The 20,570-nt window shown below is 39.0% G+C and overlaps 1 protein-coding gene across 5 annotated transcripts in view; it reads left to right on the top strand.

Annotated features, from left to right (window-relative positions):
• The first annotated feature begins 1,465 nt into the window (after nt 1-1,465).
• MSH4 (mutS homolog 4) overlaps nt 1,466-20,570 on the top strand; it is a 39,327-nt gene continuing 20,222 nt past the window's right edge. The window contains exons 1-8 of one of the 5 annotated variants that reach the window (XM_083742914.1): nt 1,466-1,813; nt 3,394-3,558; nt 8,297-8,457; nt 9,075-9,185; nt 12,599-12,714; nt 16,585-16,758; nt 18,453-18,625; nt 19,208-19,275. In XM_083742914.1, coding sequence (XP_083599040.1) covers nt 1,594-1,813; nt 3,394-3,558; nt 8,297-8,457; nt 9,075-9,185; nt 12,599-12,714; nt 16,585-16,758; nt 18,453-18,625; nt 19,208-19,275 — 1,188 coding nt within the window. In that variant the 5' untranslated portion in view covers nt 1,466-1,593. Of the gene's footprint in view, nt 1,814-3,372; nt 3,559-8,296; nt 8,458-9,074; nt 9,186-12,598; nt 12,715-16,584; nt 16,759-18,452; nt 18,626-19,207; nt 19,276-20,570 lie in introns of all 5 variants that reach the window. The other 4 variants (XM_083742918.1, XM_083742917.1, XM_083742916.1 and 1 more) reach the window with 4 other exon arrangements.

Below are 20,570 nucleotides of genomic sequence, written 5' to 3' on the forward strand. Positions count from 1 at the left end.
GAGAAATGAGGAACCCCTTTGAGACATAATGTATCCTGAAGGGGGGAAAAGAAAAGAAATGTTAACCTGCTTTGAGGGCAGAAAGGCCAGTGCTTGTGACCGAAATAACTAACCACTATCTCTAATGCATATATACCATCCCTACTGCAGTATACAGTTTTTTTCTCTGTTCATCACAGCTTTGGCTGGTTTGATAGATCTTTTGCTTGAATTTGGCTGTGGGTAAAACCTCAGTGCCTAGGACTTGCTGATCGTAAGGTTGGCGGTTTGAATCCCTGTGGTGGGGTGAGCTCCCACCGTTCGGTCCCAGCTCTTGCCAACGTAGCAGTTCGAAAGTACCCCTAAGTACAAGTAGATAAATAGGGACCGCTTTATAGCAGGAAGGTAAACGGCGTTTCCGTGTGCGGTGCTGGCTTGCCAGATGCAGCTCCATCACGCTGGCCACGTGACCCGGAAGTGTCTTCGGACAGCGCCAGCTCCCGGCCTCTTGAGCGAGATGAGTGCACAACCCTAGAGTCGGTCACGACTGGCCTTCGGGCAGGGGCACCTTTACCTTTATGCTAACGTTCTTCATAAATTCAAGCCCCTATTCTCATTCCCCCTGCCTTTCTAACAGCGTCAGATTAGTATAAGGCTGCAATCAAATACTGTAGTGTAAATTGGGTTTAAAGTGTATTTTGCTTGATGAAACCTCAGGAAGTTCATGGAAGGGAAATTTCCTGGTCCTTTCCCTACAGCCACTTGAGCCCCCCACCCCCAAATCTGGAAGATAGAACGATTTGTAGTGGGGCTGTTAGAAAAGGAGCCAGCATAGGAAACCTGCACAAACTTCTGTTTTCAGTTTTCCCTAGCCACATTCTGCAGATAGTCATAAAGAAGTTCTTCACAAGTTTTTTTTTGGGGGGGGGCTGCAGATAGGACGAGGGAATGGAAAATTACTTTGTGGGCCATTCCCTAAGTTGAGGACAGCCGACGTGCTGCCTTCCAAATGTTGGGCTACAATTTCCACCATTTTTTTTACTACTATGATGCATGCGTTGCCCTGTACCCTTCAGAACATAACGAGTTTTCTTCATACATAAAGGGAAGGCCGCATGCTGTTAGGCCTATGAGGCAGGAAGAAATGACGGTCAAAGGTAGAAGCAGGCGCTGCCGCACTTAACGAACCTCTGGCCGGCACTAAGGCAAAGCCATAGGGGTCACCCGCTGTTCCTGTGCGGCGCTGTAGCCTCTATAGGGATGGACCGTACCACTTTAAACCTGCACGCGGGTGGAGGGGAATCACATTATTATTTTGCAATGCTCTCCATGTGGAGAGTGGTCGGGAAATCCCCTTAAATTAGGAAACCAGCATTGCGTGGATGTAGGTGAGGTGTACTCGGTGTCTTTACTGTCGTTGACAGTAACAAAAACTACCAACCTTCCCCTCCCCTCCCTCTGCTGGCTGAAATGGATCGGCCCGTTCAACCGTTTTTCCCGCCGTGCGGATTCCTGGCTCTATGCGTGCCGAGGGGTGGGGAAATGAACCCGCGGAGGCTTCAAGGCCCCTTCTTCTGGCTTCAGGGTTGGGGAGACATTTGAACAAGCCTCCGGATGGAGGAGGTTTCGGCAGCCTCCACCTCCTTCTCGGCTCCCTCCTCTTCTTCGCCTTGCGCGGAGCGGCGGCCCCGTGGCCTGCTCGGGTCGGAGCAGGCGCCTGCTGGCCGCGGCGGCGACCCTCCGCCTTCCTCGGACGAGCAGCCCCTTCGCCCTGAGAGAGACCGAGGCTCCCTCAGCGGCTTCATGGCGCCCTTCCTCTCAAGGGGGCTGGAAGGTGGGAGAGGCAGTTTCTCTCCTCTGGGTTAAAACAGACACACAGTGAGCTTGAGTTCTGAGGGTTCAAAGGCAAAATAAAAACTGGTTGTGTTGATAAGCAACCTAAGGACATGTTCAGCTATGCCTCTCCTTTCCCAAAACCACCTCAGTTGCAGCGCTTTAAATTGGTTAAGTGCTGCACAATTCCAGATTTCGTCAATCTTCTGGCTCTTCCAGAAGACCCCATATTCTGGGTTTATTCTTCCAAGTTTTAATTTTGTGCGTGTGCGTGTGCCTAATGAACGGTGGCACCGGGTCTTTATTCACATAGCTAGAAAAGGTGTTTTCCTTAGTAAAAAGAAAGAAAGTGTGTTTTGCTTTCTCTCTTTTCCCTAAGATGGGAATATAAGATTTTTGCATTTGCAACAAAGCACTTTCTCTGTTTTCTCCATACTGCCTTTCATTAACAATGGTCACACATGAATCCAGACAATTCAAAAGAAACTGAAAGGCATGTGAAAACTCCCCACATCTTTCAAAAATGTGTAAGATCAAACTGGGGTAGTAAATAATTATTTGGACATTTACAAATACACTTCTCTGCACCTAAACACTCAATTCCACTATGGCTGCAATTGTACACACTAGGTTGTTTCCAATGTTCTACTCAGAGAAAACCCTTTGAAATTAATGACCATGACTTAAGAGTAGGTAAGCACAACTTTTTTTATCTGAGCCAGACCTTAAGAATAAAAATTTGCTTGCACCACACTGAATTTTTTTTATTTTAAAGAAAAAATCTCAAAGCAGTTCGCAACACATTGAAACATTAAATAAAACAATCCACAATAAAACAAATTCAAGCATCAAGGAAAATATATTGGATCCTTCTCTAAGTGGGATTTTGCTTTCCTCATATTTGTTTTCCTATTTAATTTATACAGCTGCTCCATAGCAGAAGTACTCTAGGAAACCAGTGTGGTATAGTGTTTAGAGTGTCGTACTAGGACCTGGGAGATAAGGGTTCAAAAATCCCCACTCTGTCATGAATATACATGTATAGGATTGCATTGTAAATCATACTATTCACCCACTCAAACCAATAAAAAAAGCCCCAATGCTAAGGCTGTATTCCCATCCAAAATGATTTATTAATTAAGCCCATTTAAATACAGTTCAAGGTCCAGTATATGTAAATAGTCTAAAAGTCCAGAAATTAACTGACTCAGGATTAGGTGATTAGAAAATGCGGTAGAGGGAAAGGTACAATTATATATAACAGATAGAGGGAGAAGCACAATTATATATAATAAATATATAACAGGTACTGTTTTTTTTTTCTTTTGCTTGTGCAGAAAATGATTAATTTTTGTTAAAATGGGAACTGGTTACAGTATCTTGATTTTCCAAATATGTTTAGAACATCCTAAAATTATTTGTTAGGGTGATCATTTCTGTTACAGGTCTCAGACTAATTTTACATTGAATTTAACAGGATCAAGATTGTTCTTACAAGGTACTGTTGCAACTAACTCTGTGGAAAGCATTGCAATCACTAATTCTAAATTTCTCTTTAAGAGCAATTTTTTTTTTAATTAGAGTCATACTTTGGAGACAAGAGTTCCTATGCAGAAAACATTAGCACGGTGAATTTGACAAGCTCTTCTTCAACCCGAGCTCTACATATTTCTCGAGTACGAAAAACACCTCTCTCATCTAGTAGAACAGGGTGCAGAAACGGGACTCCTTTTATGGGATATTCAGGTGAAGTTCACCTACTGTAATTTGTACATCTTAATATTTACACAGATGGGTTGTAAATACGGAAAAAATAGTTGGGGCAACACTACATGAATGGACTTCTTATCTGTCCCCCACAGCCCCCCCAAATTCACTCTGAAGATGGTCCCCAGCCCCAGGATAAAATTTTGGGGCTGCAGGGGGCAGGAGAAGAAGGGAAAGTCCCATTGCCCCAGTGGAAATAATTTCTGCTGGTGGGTGGCCACCATTGGACTCAATATTTGGTTTGATCATTTGTTACCCTAACACTCATGGTTGTGCAAAAGAGATTTTCTTGAAGAATTTTCACAAATTTTGCTGTAAAGCATCAGAATGTAACTGTATCTTCAAGATGAGGTTAGGTTAGAAGATGTCTTGTGTATCAATATATCACAAAATAAATTGTCACATTTCTATGTAACAAAAAGTCAATGTTGTGCATTGGATAGAATGTTGAGGCAGCAGCACTTGCAGGGTCTTCTGCCAAATGGCTCAAGGCTTCTGTTGTTACCTTCAGGGGACAGAAAGAGTGCAGCAATGCAGCAGCTCCCACAATGAGAAGTTAACTTTAGAAAAAAACCCAAGAGATCAAGATCAACTATCAGTTTCATGGTTTTTCCTGCTTTATACCTGTAGCTCATGAATTTAGAATATGCAAATTTCAGACTTGTAGAAGAACATAAGAATTTAGTCTATTTAGTCCAGATACCGTAAATTGTGATCAGGCCCAAAACCTTTGAGACGCTCACAGGCAAGGCTGTGATGACCTCCTCCTGCTTTTTGTCTCCAGCATCCAATACTCAAATTTTACTGCCTCTGAACATGGTGCTTCCATTTAACTTTCATTACCTCTCTTTCTGAAGTTGAGAGGTGTCAGTCTTTATGTAACAAAAACAGCGCCTTCCACATACCAGAAGGAGGTATCGCCAAGCTTGTGAGAAGAGCTAAATACAAAGCACTTTTAATTGTTGCAGGTTCCACTTCTCTTAAATAATACCTATTGAGAAACTCTTCCTCCACTGATTTCTCCAAGCCTCTTCAAAGCCATATAGTTGAGGGCCATCACCACATACCATGCTGGGCAATTCTGCAAATTTCTTACTTACCGGTATTGTTGTGTAATGTATCTTGTGAACCTACTGCCAGTCTATTTCACTGCACATATCCAAATTCTATTTTTATGAAAGTGAGAAATAAGGTGGCCAAGTTTGCTGATAACACCAAATCATTAAAACAAAAAGTAAAAATAAAAAGGGGTTGTGAGGAGCTCCAAAAGGATCTCTCCAAATTGGGTGACTGGCATTAAAATAGGAAATACAGTGCAATGTAAACAAGTGTAAAGTGATGCATATTCAGACAAAAATAATCTAATTTTGCATATTCAGTACCAGTGCACACTTGAAATACTTCATACAGTTCTGGTTGCCACACCTCGAAAGAATATTGTAGAGAAGAAAAAGATACACAAGACAGCCATAATGATCAGGAATCTATATCTACACCCCCCATGAAAAAATATTACTTCTTTCAGGCTTCTTATTTTTTTAAAAAAGCGAGTAAGGGGAGTCATAGTGTGGAGACAATTGACAGAGTGCAGTGTTTCTCTCATGATAACAGAACTAGGGGTCATTGAGTGAAGCTGAACGGCTGGAGATTCGAGACACATAGAAACAAGTATTTCTTCATATATTACATTATTTAATTCACTAATACAAAATGTAGTGATGACCACCAACTTGGAAAGCTTTCAGAGATGGTTAGACAAATTCATGGAGGTTAAGTCTATGCTCTAACTCCACTATAAGAGGCAGTATGTGTGTGAATACCAGTTGCTAGGAATCAAAAGCGGGGCTAACATGGTTGCACTCAGGTCCTGATTGTGGGTTTTTGATAGTTACTGTCAGAGTTATCTGAATACCTGTTGCTAGAGATCACATGCGGAAGGTAGCTATTCTGCTTATGACCTGCTTGTGGGCTTCTCTAGACATCTGTGAGAACAGAATGCTGTACTAGATAGACCTTTGATCTGATCCAGTAGAGCTCTTCTTATGTTCAAATTTCTCTTTATGCAGACTTTTCAAGTTCAAGTAAACACCTGCTCAGCTTCAGCAAAGCCACAGCACCTGCATTCCTATCCTTTCCACCTTGGATCCCTTTCTACCCTTTCCCCAATTTTGTAGACCACTGTCATATCCTCTCATAATTATTTTTTCTGGACTAAATGAAAATCTCAAACTCTAAAAAAAAATTCCCACAGGAAAGGTCATTTTGGCCTTTATCGTTTTATTTGACATTTTCTGTGTCTTTTCAGCTCCATGATAAGATTTTTTAGATGGGTCCACCAGCACAGACTACAGTATTCTAGATGTTGCCCTGTGCAAAGATAGATACTATTAAATAGTTTACTGGGGCTCTGAAGACTTTACAGATTTCTGTTAGAAAGTCATTTCCCCCCAAAGTGATATCCCTGCATGTTCTGGTTTCTTAAGTTATAATCAAACAGTTTTGAGGCAGATATTTAGCATCTCAGGGAAATCTTACAAGTATTAAGACCAAAATTGTTGAAAAATTATGTGGCATTTCATTTTGTTATATTCTTGCATCCACCACTGGCAAAAAATTAAGTGGACAGTAGAGGGCAGTGTAAAATTATATTAGAATGTTTTTGGAAAGTTACAGCTACCAAACCTGACTGGCTATAGTAGTTAACAACCACAACGAAGAATTACTACAGTATTTAACATTATATATTTTGTTAGGCGAAGCTATTCTAATGAAATATAATTATTCAATTATTGGGAGTGGGAAAGCAAACAGTTTTGAATGCCTTCTCCATTGTATAGTATGCAAAAAGATAAATAAGAGGAGATTTGACATTGATGAAGATGTTGACTGCCAGTATAGTGAGCATGATTCTGAAATGGAAAAAAAAGATTGATGATGATATTACTTTCTATATTAACATTTGATTAAAAAGACTGATGAGTTCTCTAGTGTTGTAATCACCAACAGAACGAAAAGAAGCAAACATATACTGATGCTTTAACTGGTCATTTACCATTAACATACTTGTAGTTTGTGCTGTGGTAAGCATTATCTGCTGTATGACTGAACATGATGTGACAACTATCATTTAGGACATCTGAACCACATTGAATATAATTTCTTAATGTCAATTTCTGGCCCTTAAGGTATTTTGTAATAAAAATAATTACCTAGACAATTCTTGGTTTATTTTTGAAAATATAATTACATTAGAAACAACGTCATTTTATTCATCATCTAAATGTTATGTTAACTGACAGTTCCATTTTTCTTACTGTCACACTAGCATTTAAATGCCATTTTGTATTGGAGAATAGCATTAGAGGATTGCTTGAAATGCCACTTAATGGTCTGTCACTGATATGCAGTACTTTGTTTTTGTCTTTGCTTAGCAAAACTATGCCAGGAAGGGAGGAATGGTCACTTATTACAAATAAAAACTGCTCTTGGATTGCAGCTTGGTGTGTGACTGGGCCTCTGGTATTGCATTTGACATCTAAAAATCTTAGTGTAGTGGCTCATACCATTCACCTGTTAGTAAAATTAGTTAGTATAGCACTTTGACAATAAGGTCACAAAAAGTATTAAGTTATTCAGATTTCCCTCAACGCCATTCACAAACAGTGGAAATTGTTTTGAGAAACAGCATCAGAACAATATAAAAAATTAGTGACTTTTTTTGCAAATAAATGGTAAGCTGTTTCATCTCACAAACAACATCCTGATAAACATTATGGGTCCAATTAAAGGGAGAGGCTGTGCAAACATACCTCTTCATGCATGTGGGAATGATTGGATCCTGTCCATTGTAGTGGACAGGATGCAACAGCCCTCATATTTCAAAACTCCACATGTGCACTAACCTGTCTTCGGGGTTCTGTTTTCTCTTTTAAAACACACATAAACAGTTCTTACTATAAAATAAACCAGAAAATGTTGGCATTATTTAATAGGCATTGGGGTCTAATAGAAAGATTGGCATTGGTTTATGTAAGTAATGCAGAAACTTTATGAGTAATTTTCTTCTGACTTAAAAATTATGGAGCACAGTTCAGCCATATTGGGTAATATTCCACTTGTGCAACAGATTTCATCTTGTGCAAATGGGAGTTCCCTTCCTTTATCCCTCCTTACATCCACTAGGAACTCCCAAACTACTCTGGAGGATTGGGGACCCACTGGAGCAGTTTGGCGGGAACTGCCGCAGGAAGGAAGGAAGGAAAAATCCATTGGTACAATGTTGGACTCTGATCAGTGACCGAAATCAATCAATTCATTCAATGTTGGATTTTGCCCTCTGTTTTTAATGAGCAAGAAAAGCACATGCAGTGCTTAAATTGGTGGGACTAACTACAAAATGCTTAATGTTAAAAACAGTTGTTTATAAAGTATATATGCCTAGTAAAGTACTGCTTATGTTTGTCTTTGTAAACATTATTGTTCTACATAGATATGTTATACTGCACACATATCTGTAAATGTTGCACCATGTGTGATTTTTCTCAAGATAAATTATTTTGGGCTTTTCAAAGTTTTGATATACCTGAGAGAAGCACATGCTTTAAACAGCAATATGAACAATCAAGTGTTGCTTGTAACAAACTCCATTAATTTTTGTAGAGCTAGAGCAGAGTTTAGATTAGGTCAGGTTAACTAATGTATCTCACTGTTTTTACAGTTACATCGTCTTCAGTCTCTGCTCACAATGCTGCATCTGTTATTGTGGCTGTAATAGAAGGGAGAGGTCTTGCCAGAGGTGAAGTGGGGATGGCAAGTATTGACTTAAAAAATCCAGAAGTTGTGCTATCTCAGTTTGCAGACAATACAACATATGCCAAGGTAAATCTGGATATATATTTGTATATAAACTGCTTAAGTCCCCCTTGCATTGAAGTCAATAGGTATTTGCATGTACTTGGCATAGAATTACAGTCACTGACTCACTGGACAGGATTACCTAAATTGTTGCGTGTGCATAATGAGGCACACTCACACAATGGAACTTCCCCCTTCTCCCTGTGTGCCTCCTCTGCACTTGTTGCTTTCTTGTCCTAGGTCTCAGCTTTGTCTGCCTTGACAGACCAAACAGAGATTTTGGAATAAAGGAGCTAGGAAGCTACTCAAAATGACAGCAAGCCTATGATTCTTGATAACAACATGTTACTCAATTGCTACCATTCTCTTGCTCAGTCCCCCCTTTTCTTTTTCTTTCCCTCTGTTGACTCCCTGTGTCATATTTGAGATTGCAGTTTAAAGGGCAAATACTTGTCCTGTAGTTACACACTGTTGTGCACACTGATTATGTCTCTGTCTCTCTCTCTCTCTCTCTCTCTCTCTCTCTCTCTCACACACACACACACACACACACACACAATAAATAAATAAATAAATAAAAGCATGTGCTATAAAAGCTGCTCATGTAAATATTTTTACCAAATCATGTTAATTTTTTTTAGGTTATCACTAAACTCAGAATTTTAGCACCTTTGGAAATCATTATGTCAAATACTGCATGTGATACAGGAAATGCAACAAAATTGTTCAGCTTGATAACAGAAAATTTCAAGGTACATTCAAGGAACACTTGTTTAACATATTATTTGACAAGTATTAGTGTGGTAGTTGTAGCCTAATTTCTTAAAGAAGAACCATTTATTTTCTCTGAATAAAAATAAAATTAAACCCTCATTTTGGGGAAAATTGCATGGTGTTGTCACTTGCATAATAGAGAGGAAGATTATACAGTGCTACCTCGGGTTACATATGCTTCAGGTTACAGACTCCGCTAACCCATAAATAGTGCTTAAGGTTAAGAACTTTGCTTCAGGATGAGAACAGAAATCGTGCTCTGGCAGCGCGGCAGCAGCAGGAGGCCCCAATAGCTAAAGTGGTGCTTCAGGTTAAGAACAGTTTCAGGTTAAGAATGGACCTCCGGAACGAATTAAGTACTTAACCCAAGGTACCACTGTAATGTATTAGTAAACCTATGGTAGGTTAGAGGATCTTCCATAATAATGAGTGCATGTTTCTACCCTCAAAGGCATTTGTTAGCATTAGGACTTTTGGGTACGTAAATTTGGAATGACATTTGGAACCATTGCCACAAAGCCAAGCTGTTGCTTGAACTATTTCCTTTATCTGAAATACACATAGTAGAATCAATTTTCTGAATAGACCATTAATTACCACCCAATACCAAGGACTCTACCCTAAAGTGCATTCTGTCACGAAGTAGTGTTATTTTTGAGCAGAAGGTAGACTGGACCAATAGGTAAATTCTAGTGGAGCACAAAACTCGTATTTGTAGTTGGGATTCTTGCAAACAATGCTGGATTAGGTGGACTGTGGCTCATTCTTGTAAGGCACTTCATCTGTTATGTAAGAATACATTCTCAGGATTGTTCAGCTTTGGGCTCATCTGCACGACCCAAACTCACTTCAAACCTTGCTTGTCTTTGCACTTTGGGGCAAGTAATCACTTTATGTTTCCTCTGTCCTGCTGATATTTGACATGTTCTAGAGCAGAAACCCACTTTCCTCCTAACCGCTAGTAGTGTGGAAAGGATTTTGAGTGCGCTAACAAGACAGTTTCCCTTTAACATACAGTGGTACCTCAGGTTAAGAACTTAATTCGTTCTGGAGATCCATTCTTAACCTGAAACTGTTCTTAACCTGAGGTACCACTTTCGCTAATGGGGCCTCCTGCTGCCGTTGTGCCACCGGAGCACGATTTCTGTTCTCATCCTGAAGCAAAGTTCTTAACGTGAGGTACTGTTTCTGGGTTAGTGTAGTCTGTAACCTGAAGCATCTGTAACCTGAAGCATCTGTAACCCAAGGTACCACTGTATGTTATACGAGCCAGTCCAGCCTGGCACAGCCTGCTGAGTGTGGGTCATTGGCAGAACAAAGCTGATGATGGCCAAGTCATTAGCCTAACAAAAGATGGGTCATCAGGAATTTCAGTGTCAGACAGCAAGGAAAGTGGAGTCCCTCCTCTAGCTGTGTGTTAGTGTGCAGAGACAATTTGGAAAAGGTTTAGGATTTCATTTTGGCCTGATGCAAGGGAGCAGGAAATCAGTTTGGAGTTTGCAAGCTGCTGAGAAAGTAGGCCACCATGGGACAGAGAGCATGGCTTTTTGCTGTTTTGGATACAAGACTGCTGCATCTATGCAAGAAGCCAGAGACCCTACTTGAATGTGAATACTCTGAACTCCCTCCATCTAGACTCTGGTTGTATATATGTGTAAATAAACCATATATTGTAAAGATACTACAGTCTCTGCCGTGCCTCATTTCCAAACGACACACAGATCCTGCGTAAGTGCTTGGACCCCTGAAATCTTGCACTATTCAGAATATTGGGGTGGCATATAACACTAGCAACCATTTTTAGTCAGAGTGCAGTATATCCTCCTTTGGAGCTGAAAAATACTCAGGACAAACAACGTGCATGGCAGAGAAAGCTGAAACCAGGGTCAGATAGTAATGTACCGTACATTGCTGAAATGCATTGCTAGAAACATTATTATTTAATCAGAACACAGCAATAATCAAATAATGTGATGGAAATACTGAAAAAGAAGCAGAGAGCACATCCCCCTATATCTTCAGAAAACAGTGACAGAAAGAAGTGTCATCTAGTTTGTGGTTTGGTGATGAGAGGTACATGAGAAACAACAGTAGAGCCTAGGGGGGAAATGAGCAGGACATGTGAACCTTTTACCATGGAATGTGAGATCACTTGTGGTATAGAACCACTAAAGACTGCAGTGCAAAACAGTGCACAAAACAGATGTGGAAAATGGTGCATTTTCAAAAGATGTGCAGAAGAGCCCATAAATTAGCAATGCTTTATTATTAAGGGAGGCTGTTGCTTTGTAGATTTAAAGCAAATTGTTGAAGTAGTTTTTTAAAAAAATTAAACAACAAAGTCTGCAGTCAGCCTATTCGTGTTCTAAAAAAATTCCTACCAACAACTCCTTCATTGATGACTCAGACTAATGCTTAAACTCCTTTGAAACTAGCAATGTATTGCTACTAATTTCGCAGTTCAAACAATATGCAAAACATTTTGTAGTAATCATAGTTTAGAAACTATATTAAGATGGTGTGCAGGATTCACCTTGTGTTTCTAACATCTGGGAGTAGGCCAATCTGTTATTCTGATTCAGCATGTTATTTAGATCCAAATCTGATTTGTTAAATCTGATGCTCTGCTATGCCTCCAATAACTCTAAAGGGGAATCTACAAACAGTTATATCTTGGGGGGATGCAAGATTGCAGATAAAGGAGCCCCTCGAGAGTAGATTAAGCCTGCCAAATCTCAAACATTCATCCAGGGATTTTCATGTAGGAAACCAATGGGGTGATATCCAATCAAAGTGCATCTGCTAGCACAAGGACTTTTGGCTGTGCAATGGAACTTGCCCTCCTCCTCCTTCCTGGGGGTTCAACCTATGAAGGAGGTTCTTACCCAGGGTAAGAAACCTGCCAAAGTTTACACAGGAACGTCCAGAGGCTATTTGAAGGGAAAAGAGTGGTGGGAGGGGGAAAAGAGCCATGATTTTTAATTATTGCATAGGAAAAATGAACAATTGGGAAAGAAGCAGGATACCTAATTAATTAATTTGTACTGACTTTTGGAAGCTGTTGGAAAGAGTTTTATTTTAATTAGTTACTATTAGTTGTGCTATAATATGTTTATGTGTGCAAACCGTCTCAGGATCTCGTTTGATGAAGGGGCACTTAAAAATTGAATAAAATAAAAACGTAATCAAAAGCTTTAAAAAATGATCCATTCAGTGCACATGTGTGTTTCTGAATCACACCCATAGCAAAATGCAGATATTGAGACTTGGGACTTTACAAGTAAATAATTCGCTTTGCTGCTTGAAATTATTAATTTCTTTAGAACATTGGAATAAAAGGTTCTACATATTGGAGCAAAGTTCTGTAATCCTGCCTTTGCTTGTTTTCCAGAATGTGACTTTCACTACAGTCCACAGAAAATACTTCCATGAAACGAAAGGCTTGGAATATATTGAGCAATTATGTATACCTGAGTTCAGCACTGTTCTGATGGAAGTTCAGTCCAAGTATGTATGTAAATAGAAATTACCAGTTTATCTTTGGATATGCCACATTTTTAGTAATTTCACAGTTCATAGGCTGGTCAGCTACCTACAAGATTATTAGTCTACTGCTTTCATACAGTGATCTAAATATTTTAAAATACTTATATATGTTGATATAAATAATCTTCAAACCTTTATATATATTCCTTGTTGATAATAATGATTGATTTTGGCCCAATATGTTGGGTTACTTATTATTGTATATTGGGTTGAAACCAAAGATACATGAGTAGAATTCTAGGGTTTTTCCACACACACCCCTCACCACAATCCCCTGGTACATCCTGAAAAGCAACTCCTGAAGGCAAGGAAGTGTTTGGAAGCATATAGAATATAGCACAGAGGATTGCAGTGGGAGGGTGAAGCAGCAGAAACTGAGCTGCCTTGCATCAATGAAATCCCATTGTACTTGCCCAAACGCAGGTTTGGATCCAAGCCATTGTTTGCTTTCAACATTTCTGTAATCATTATCCCCGTTGAAATTCCATTTACCAACCAGTTATAATTTGATGTTGTTGACTCTTACACCAACTAGATGAAATAATTAGAGAGTGCGCTAAGGTTTTCTCCAAGCCTCTGCAATAGATTGGGGGCGGGAGGGGTTTTGGAGGCCGGGGGAAGAGAAAGAAGGAAATTTCTGTTGAGTTCTTGGTTCTTGTTTCACATGTGCAATGGTTTAGTTGGCTATAAGCTCAACTCTGCATAAAGCAGCTTGGAGTATGTTCTGTTAGCTCAGTATAACCTTCTCCATAATAATTGTGGGTTGGATTTATAGAAAGATATGATATCAAACAATGTTACATGAAAATAAGGTTTATATAGAAATACTTCCAGGTAAATGTGTTTAGGATTAGAGTGTTAAACTGCTGTGAAGCTGCTGTTTTCCTTAATGGAATGTCTTAAGAAAACTCTCTGTCAGTTATCTTTCATTAGTTATATCACTTTAGTTCCTTTATAGCTCCAAGTTGTGTTCTTATGTTGCTCTTTGATATGTGCAACCACTGTTTTATTCCAGCAGAGGGTGTATAGGCCAAAATTGTTGCTTCTGTTGGAAAAAGAACAATTGCATAAAGTAATGCATTGTCTCCTCCATTCCTGTTTTTGTTTATTATTCAATTGTAGCTTCAAAGTTTTGCCCAGCTTCAGCAGTTTATGCCTATATAAATTCATTTCAGATAGTCCAATCCTACAGTGTTTGAATCACCACCAAGTATGACTTTACACTATGCTTTTACCTTAATCTCTTTACATTCAAGACAATGGAACAATTGGCTTTGTCTCAAGATTACACTCTGTGCATATGCCAGGATCACTTTTCCAAATCATTTGCTTTTATTAGCTTTCATTCTTAATTAACCTTCTTTGAATCTTTTGTAACAGTTTCTAGACTGTGATCTACAAATTTTACAGGACATGGTTTAGGTATCTGCCTTAAATGTATTTATTTCACTTATATCTCACTCAATTTATTATTGTCATTTTAGCTTTTCAACAACAGTGTGAGTTAAGTAAGGCTGTAGGTCAGTGGTTTGTCCAAGGTCACTGTGCTGCATGGTTGAATGTGAATTTTAATTGTTTACCATATTTCAATCTAAAATTCCTCTTAACCTGGGATGCTGCAGAATTCCAACAAAAACAGAAACCAGGATAGAAATTGCCAATGTTCACTTACGTCCAGAACAGAAATAATTCCACTGAATATGATTCATATTTACTATTGCTGCTTTCAGTCTACAAATGATATCCAAGTATTTTTCCACATTCAATGAATGTAATTAAATAACATCATGACAACATAATTTACATAATAAGTTACACTTGTTACATAATTTCACCAGCAGACAGAGAGATGAATAACATAGCTTTTAATAGAATACTAACTGCAGCAGAATGGAAACAGTGATGCATATGAAGAATACAGGGCAGGACAGAGAATGATGCCTTATTACATCCCTACCCATAACTATGTAGTACAAGACTTCAAATTCTTTATAAAGTCTCTGTAACAGGACTGTAAAACCCAGCTGGACATCGGCTAAGTAGTATTTCCACCTGTCCTATCTCTGAGCCTTCATTGATAACAGATGGTTCTTGATTATAATAAGATGTGTTGACAGGGAGATTGTGAGTCATTCCTGTAGAGCAGGCAAACATGACAACTTTATCCACAGAAGGGAAATTATTTCAGATGGTTTACCATCTGCAATATTCCTTGCTCTTCCCTTAACACATGAGTTGCTTTGGAAGATCAGACAAGATTCATCTCATCCACTATTCTGCTTTCAAACAGTAGCCAGCTAGCTGCTTCTGAAAAATTAACAAGCCAGGTATCTTGGAAATAGCCATCCTTAGCCCCACCTCCCCAGCATCTGGATATTATACATACACTGCCTTTAATATGAATAATATATTTTGCTTTCCTGGTTGATGACTGATGGAATAAGCACTATTAATTCATGTAAGCTTAATTTTTTTAAAAAAAATGTCTAAGCTAGATGAAATCTCCATTCCCTGCTTAAATGAATGATACGTTAGCTATGTGTACTGTGAAGTATTTTATTTCATCTATGCTGAATTTACTGCCAATCAATTTAATTAGATGAGTCCCAGTTCTAGAATGGTGAGAGAGAAAATATTTAGCATTGTCCATACCATCCATAATTTTTATAAATATATTTCATCCCTTCCTTCCTCAGTTGTTTTAAAGCAAAAAGTTACACTCTCGCAAGTATTTCTTGCAAAGTAAATTATTAAAGTCTCTTTAGGTTGTATATAATGACATTATTGCAAAAGTAGAATTACTGCCACTTGTGGAACAATTTCCCCCCACTCCCATGTATTTCATGCATCCCGCTGATCTGCTTTGGTGGTTCCCACAGTGCTCAGGAGCAGATTTGGGAGATTGCAGGGCATGCTGGCATTGAAAGACTATCAGACTAGATGTCAAATCCTCTTGCCTCCCTGACCATTTCACCTTTTGTGTCTGTCATATGTAAGACTGCAGGCAGAGACTCTCTTATTTTAACTGATTTTGTGTAAGCCTTTGTAGGAACTTCTTTTTGCTGAAGAGTAAGTTACAAATGCTCTAAATAAAAAATGAGGGAGTTCCAGAAACAAGGTGCCACTGCAGAGAAGGCCCTGGACTTTATAGCTTTCTGATTCTGAAGGTGGGAGGACTCAGCAGTGAGCCCTGGAGAAGATCTTAACAGCTAGACAGACGTTTATGGGAGAAGCGAGCCCTTTAGATATTTTATGTGATTTAAAGGTAAAAGGTAAAGGTACCCCTGCCCGTACGGGCCAGTCTTGACAGACTCTGGGGTTGTGCGCCCATCTCACTTAAGAGGCCAGGGGCCAGCGCTGTCCGGAGACACTTCCGGGTCACGTGGCCAGCGTGACAAAGCTGCATCTGGCGAGCCAGAGCTGCACACGGAAACGCCGTTTACCTTCCCGCTGGTAAGCGGTCCCTATTTATCTACTTGCACCCGGAGGTGCTTTCGAACTGCTAGGTTGGCAGGCGCTGGGACCGAGCAGCGGGAGCGCACCCTGCCGCAGGGATTCGAACCGCCGACCTTTCGATCGGCAAGTCCTAGGCGCTGAGGCTTTAACCCACAGCGCCACCTGCGTCCCTTATGTGATTTACTATCTTTCAAAGAAGGACCTTTCAAATGTCATTATCAATTTCTGAGAGTTATTTGAGAGCCTTACTTTAGCTCATCCCAGCTAATATTTTCAGGGTTTCTACCTTCAAAGCTAGGTAAGCCATAAGTCTTAAAAGCTTATGCACAATAGTATGTGCAATTTTGTTTTTTATTTTGTCTTATAATTTCATAGATACTACTGTCTGGCAGCTGTTGCAGCTGTGCTGAAGTATGTTGAGTTCATACAAAATTCAGTTTATGCACCTAAGTCACTTAAGATTAGTTTCCATGGAAGTGAGCAAACAGCAATGATTGATTCAACGTCAGCCATAAACCTTGAATTAATAACTAACAACAGGAATCCTAGGTAAGATGTTTCATTTCACGACTCTAAGGTATAGAGAAGATAGAAATGAATTTATATTTGCATTATACAACAACTGGTGGATATTGATGCATACCTACAGTGTTTTAAAAAATAAAGTTTGTTTTTCAGCTAAAAATATATTTTGGTCTTTTCAGTCTAACCCAGGTGTCACCAACCATGGCACCCATGAAGGGCTTCAATGGTGCTCTCAGGCAGGTGCCACAGACTGAACTTTATTGTCTTCTAGGGGAAAAAATGATATTGTAAACTTCCTTGTGATCCTCAGATGAATGGTGGTATAGAAATTTAATAAATAAATAAATAAAATTATTAAGCAAAAGGTGCACACAGTTTTCTAAATGTGATTGCTCCCATCTAGCAGTGTATTTAGGCAATGAGTGAAGTCAGAGCTGTGATTGTTGTTTGGACACCAGGCAGTAGGAATCCCTGAGGTCCTAAAGAGCTTCTCCCCTCAAGTGCACTCCCCCCCTGGTTAATCCTCTGTTTCTTTTTATAGATATTTGTTGTTCCATATTGAACATGGTATAAATTCCATTCTGAATGTACCATCTCCTTTAAAGTTTGTGATTAGGATAATTATATGCTACATGTGATGAGCAGTCCCATGATTCTTCCTTCAAAGTTGTGTATTTAACAACAACAAAAGGAGTCATCGGAGGTGTGGAGAGAAGAGGGATATTTATTCCAGCTCCAATGATTCTCCTAAACTAGTGCCGCTGCCACCACCATTAATTCTTACTTAGGAACCTTTAACTGTAGCTTCTTCCACCCAGTTCTCTGTGTTAGTCTCTTCCTTCCCACTGCAGACAGAAATGGTAAATGTGATACTAGTGTCAATATATTCTTCTGAAGTCTGTTCTCTCTCTTTTTGCTTGACAGAACATACAATTCTAATATTCTTGATAACATCTGTACAAATGATTAGTTAAATTTTCCTCTCATTTGTTCTTATCACAATACTTTCATTTGGCACTGTCTGAGTAAATTACTTCCTTTTCACTGAGAAATAAAATTCACTGCTCAGAAGAAAACTTTTGATGTATTATAGTCACACACTAATAAGCAAAATGCATGACTTGGGTCTTTAACAAATGCATAGCTATATGCTGAAACTGTATTAGTAAGTCATATACTTGTTGCATAATAATTGCCGGTATTATCTCTTGTGCTAATACCCTTCTTCTTTGGCACATGAAGAACAGGTTTGGAGAAGCTCACATTAGACCTCCAGCATAATCTTCCCGTACTCCCACAGAGCAGCTGCATTGGCACTATGATATTGATGTCAAAGGCCACTCAGTGCTTTCCTGTACATGGCATCCTTTCCTAAACTTCTAACTTCTGATTCTTTCCCTTATTGAAAAGCACCTACACACAGAGAGATGGTTGCTAAATATTTCCAGAACTATTTCAAGCTTTTGTGCAGTTAGCTGGATGCAGCGGGGGCAGAGGTTCCATCATCACTTGAGTGCAAATTTCTGTTAATAAATGCAGCAGCATGCATTTCATAGAGGTGGCATGGCAGGTACTGCTGTGCTTTCCGCAGATTGAAGGAGCACGAGTGTAGCCTTGGAATGTGATTTGTGTGTTAGCAGTTGTAGAACGTTTAAATTGTTTTGTATCAACTTCTTAATGAGATTTTTCCCCCCCCCCAACTGTGCTGTTTTTCAAAGGAATGGACACACTCTTTTTGGTGTTCTAAATTATACTAAAACACCAGGGGGAAGTCGGAGACTTCGATCTAATATTCTAGAGCCTTTGATTGATGCTGATACCATTAATACAAGGTTGGATTCTGTTCAAGAACTACTTCAGGAAGAGGAACTCTTTTTGGGTCTTCAGTCAGGTAATCAAATATCGCTTTATAGAATGGATAACATATTTCCTTTAATAATGGGTATCATATTTCTATTAATCACAGCTTTTGAGCAGGATGAATATTGTTGCTGCTTCATTCTCAGCTTGTTATGAGTGGATCGCTGTATGTATGTATGTATGTATGTATGTATGTATGTATGTTTTTAAGTGTAGGATCTCCAAATTTGATTGGAACAGTGGGGCTTGGGGGAAGGAGTGTTTAACTCTTCCTTCCTACACCACATTTCCAAGCTAGCTACCAATGACAAAGAAGTGAATTATGATACCAATGATATATCTGTATTCCCCCCCCCCCCCCGGCCAATAGCAGTTTTGGAGGATTATCCAGATTGATGAAACAATATGAGAGAACAGCTTCTCCCAGTGTTGCTATTCTGATCAAATTTAATGTTTCTTAAGATAAAAAGTATATTCTGTCTAACATTTTGGCCGTATTAATTTTAGATTTAAAGCAGTTTAGCCTTGAGTATATTAATAGGATTAAATCTCAGTAAATCAGATATAATGGTTGTGGCTTGAGCTCAATGATTGCTTGATTTCTGTTTTATAGTTATTTCAAGATTCCTGGACACTGATCAACTACTTTCAGTTTTAGTTCAAATTCCAAAGCAGGATACGGTATGTTTATAAATACTTTTACTTCATAAATGGTAAATAAATAGCTGCCACTTATCTTTCCTTTTATTATCGATCACTTCTGTGTTTGTTGTAGACAAATTTCTTAATTGATGTGTGTGCTCAGTTCATATCATCATTCATTATCAAACCTTTATTAGGCATTATGCAAATAAAACCATAAAAGAGAAAATAACATATAAAAGCCTTGAAATGTATATAAAAAAAAGGCAGCAGATGGCTACATACATATATATATATATACATATAGAATCAGTGGTTTTCCTTGTTAACTTGCTCCTTGGAGGACTGCTACCAAAAACTCGGCTACCCCCGCCGTTACCCTTTGGTCAGCGTCGGATAGGTAAAGTCCCACACATTTACCTTGCTGGGGTTCCAGACCACCCGAAAGAGGGGACAGCACGCGTTGACGGAGCGTACTGTGCAATGGGCAATGAAAGAGAATATGCTCTACAGTGTCCGGGACATTCATAGAGCATCTGCAGAATCTCTTGTTTCTAGGAACGTTTTGATATCTTCCCCTGACAAATGCTGAGGGAAAAACATTTAAACGGGCCAGCATAAAAGCCCTACGTTGGGCTGGGATTATTAATTTAGTGACGTAATTGGCTCTGCTATCTAAGATATTTAAATCATAGAATGTGGGGGAGCAAATTTTGTTTACAGCTGTCATAATATTTTGTCTCTCGACATCCTTTAGTCTAGTTAGGATATTATGAAAAATGTACTGCTCATTAGAATTGTACAGGGGCTCCAACTCGATGCCTAAAGATTCAATCTTTTTTCCGAGGTGCTGATACCATCTTGATTTATAGGAGTCTTTGAGCAAATCAGCGAGCAGACTTGATGGAGGGCAGCGAAAGTGGCAGCGTAACCAGTACTTTATTGAGGTGGACCATGCCCAATATTCCAGTGTGTGTATGCCTATTTCTGCACACATTGTTTCATATTTGATCACAGCTGGGAGTCCAAGAATATGTCTCAAAAAGCTCAGTTCGTAACTTGCAGCACTAAATGAAAATTTTACCATTTAAATTTGAGTACTTTCACACCAGAGTACAAATGAGATAAAAATCTTTATTAGACTTCTAGAAGTTTGCAATTACAGGGTATTGAACATATTTTAAACGTTCATTAATTGCTAATAAAAATTAATTTAACATACTATATTTATTTTAATAATTCACACAATTTAATGGCATTTCTCTGTGTTTAATTTTCACTGAATTACACTTACACTTTATGTTTTTGAAAATCAAATTATTTTTAGGTATTAG

Source organism: Podarcis gaigeae (assembly GCF_964106915.1).
Source record: "Podarcis gaigeae genome assembly, chromosome: 6".
Lineage (NCBI taxonomy): Eukaryota > Metazoa > Chordata > Lepidosauria > Squamata > Lacertidae > Podarcis > Podarcis gaigeae.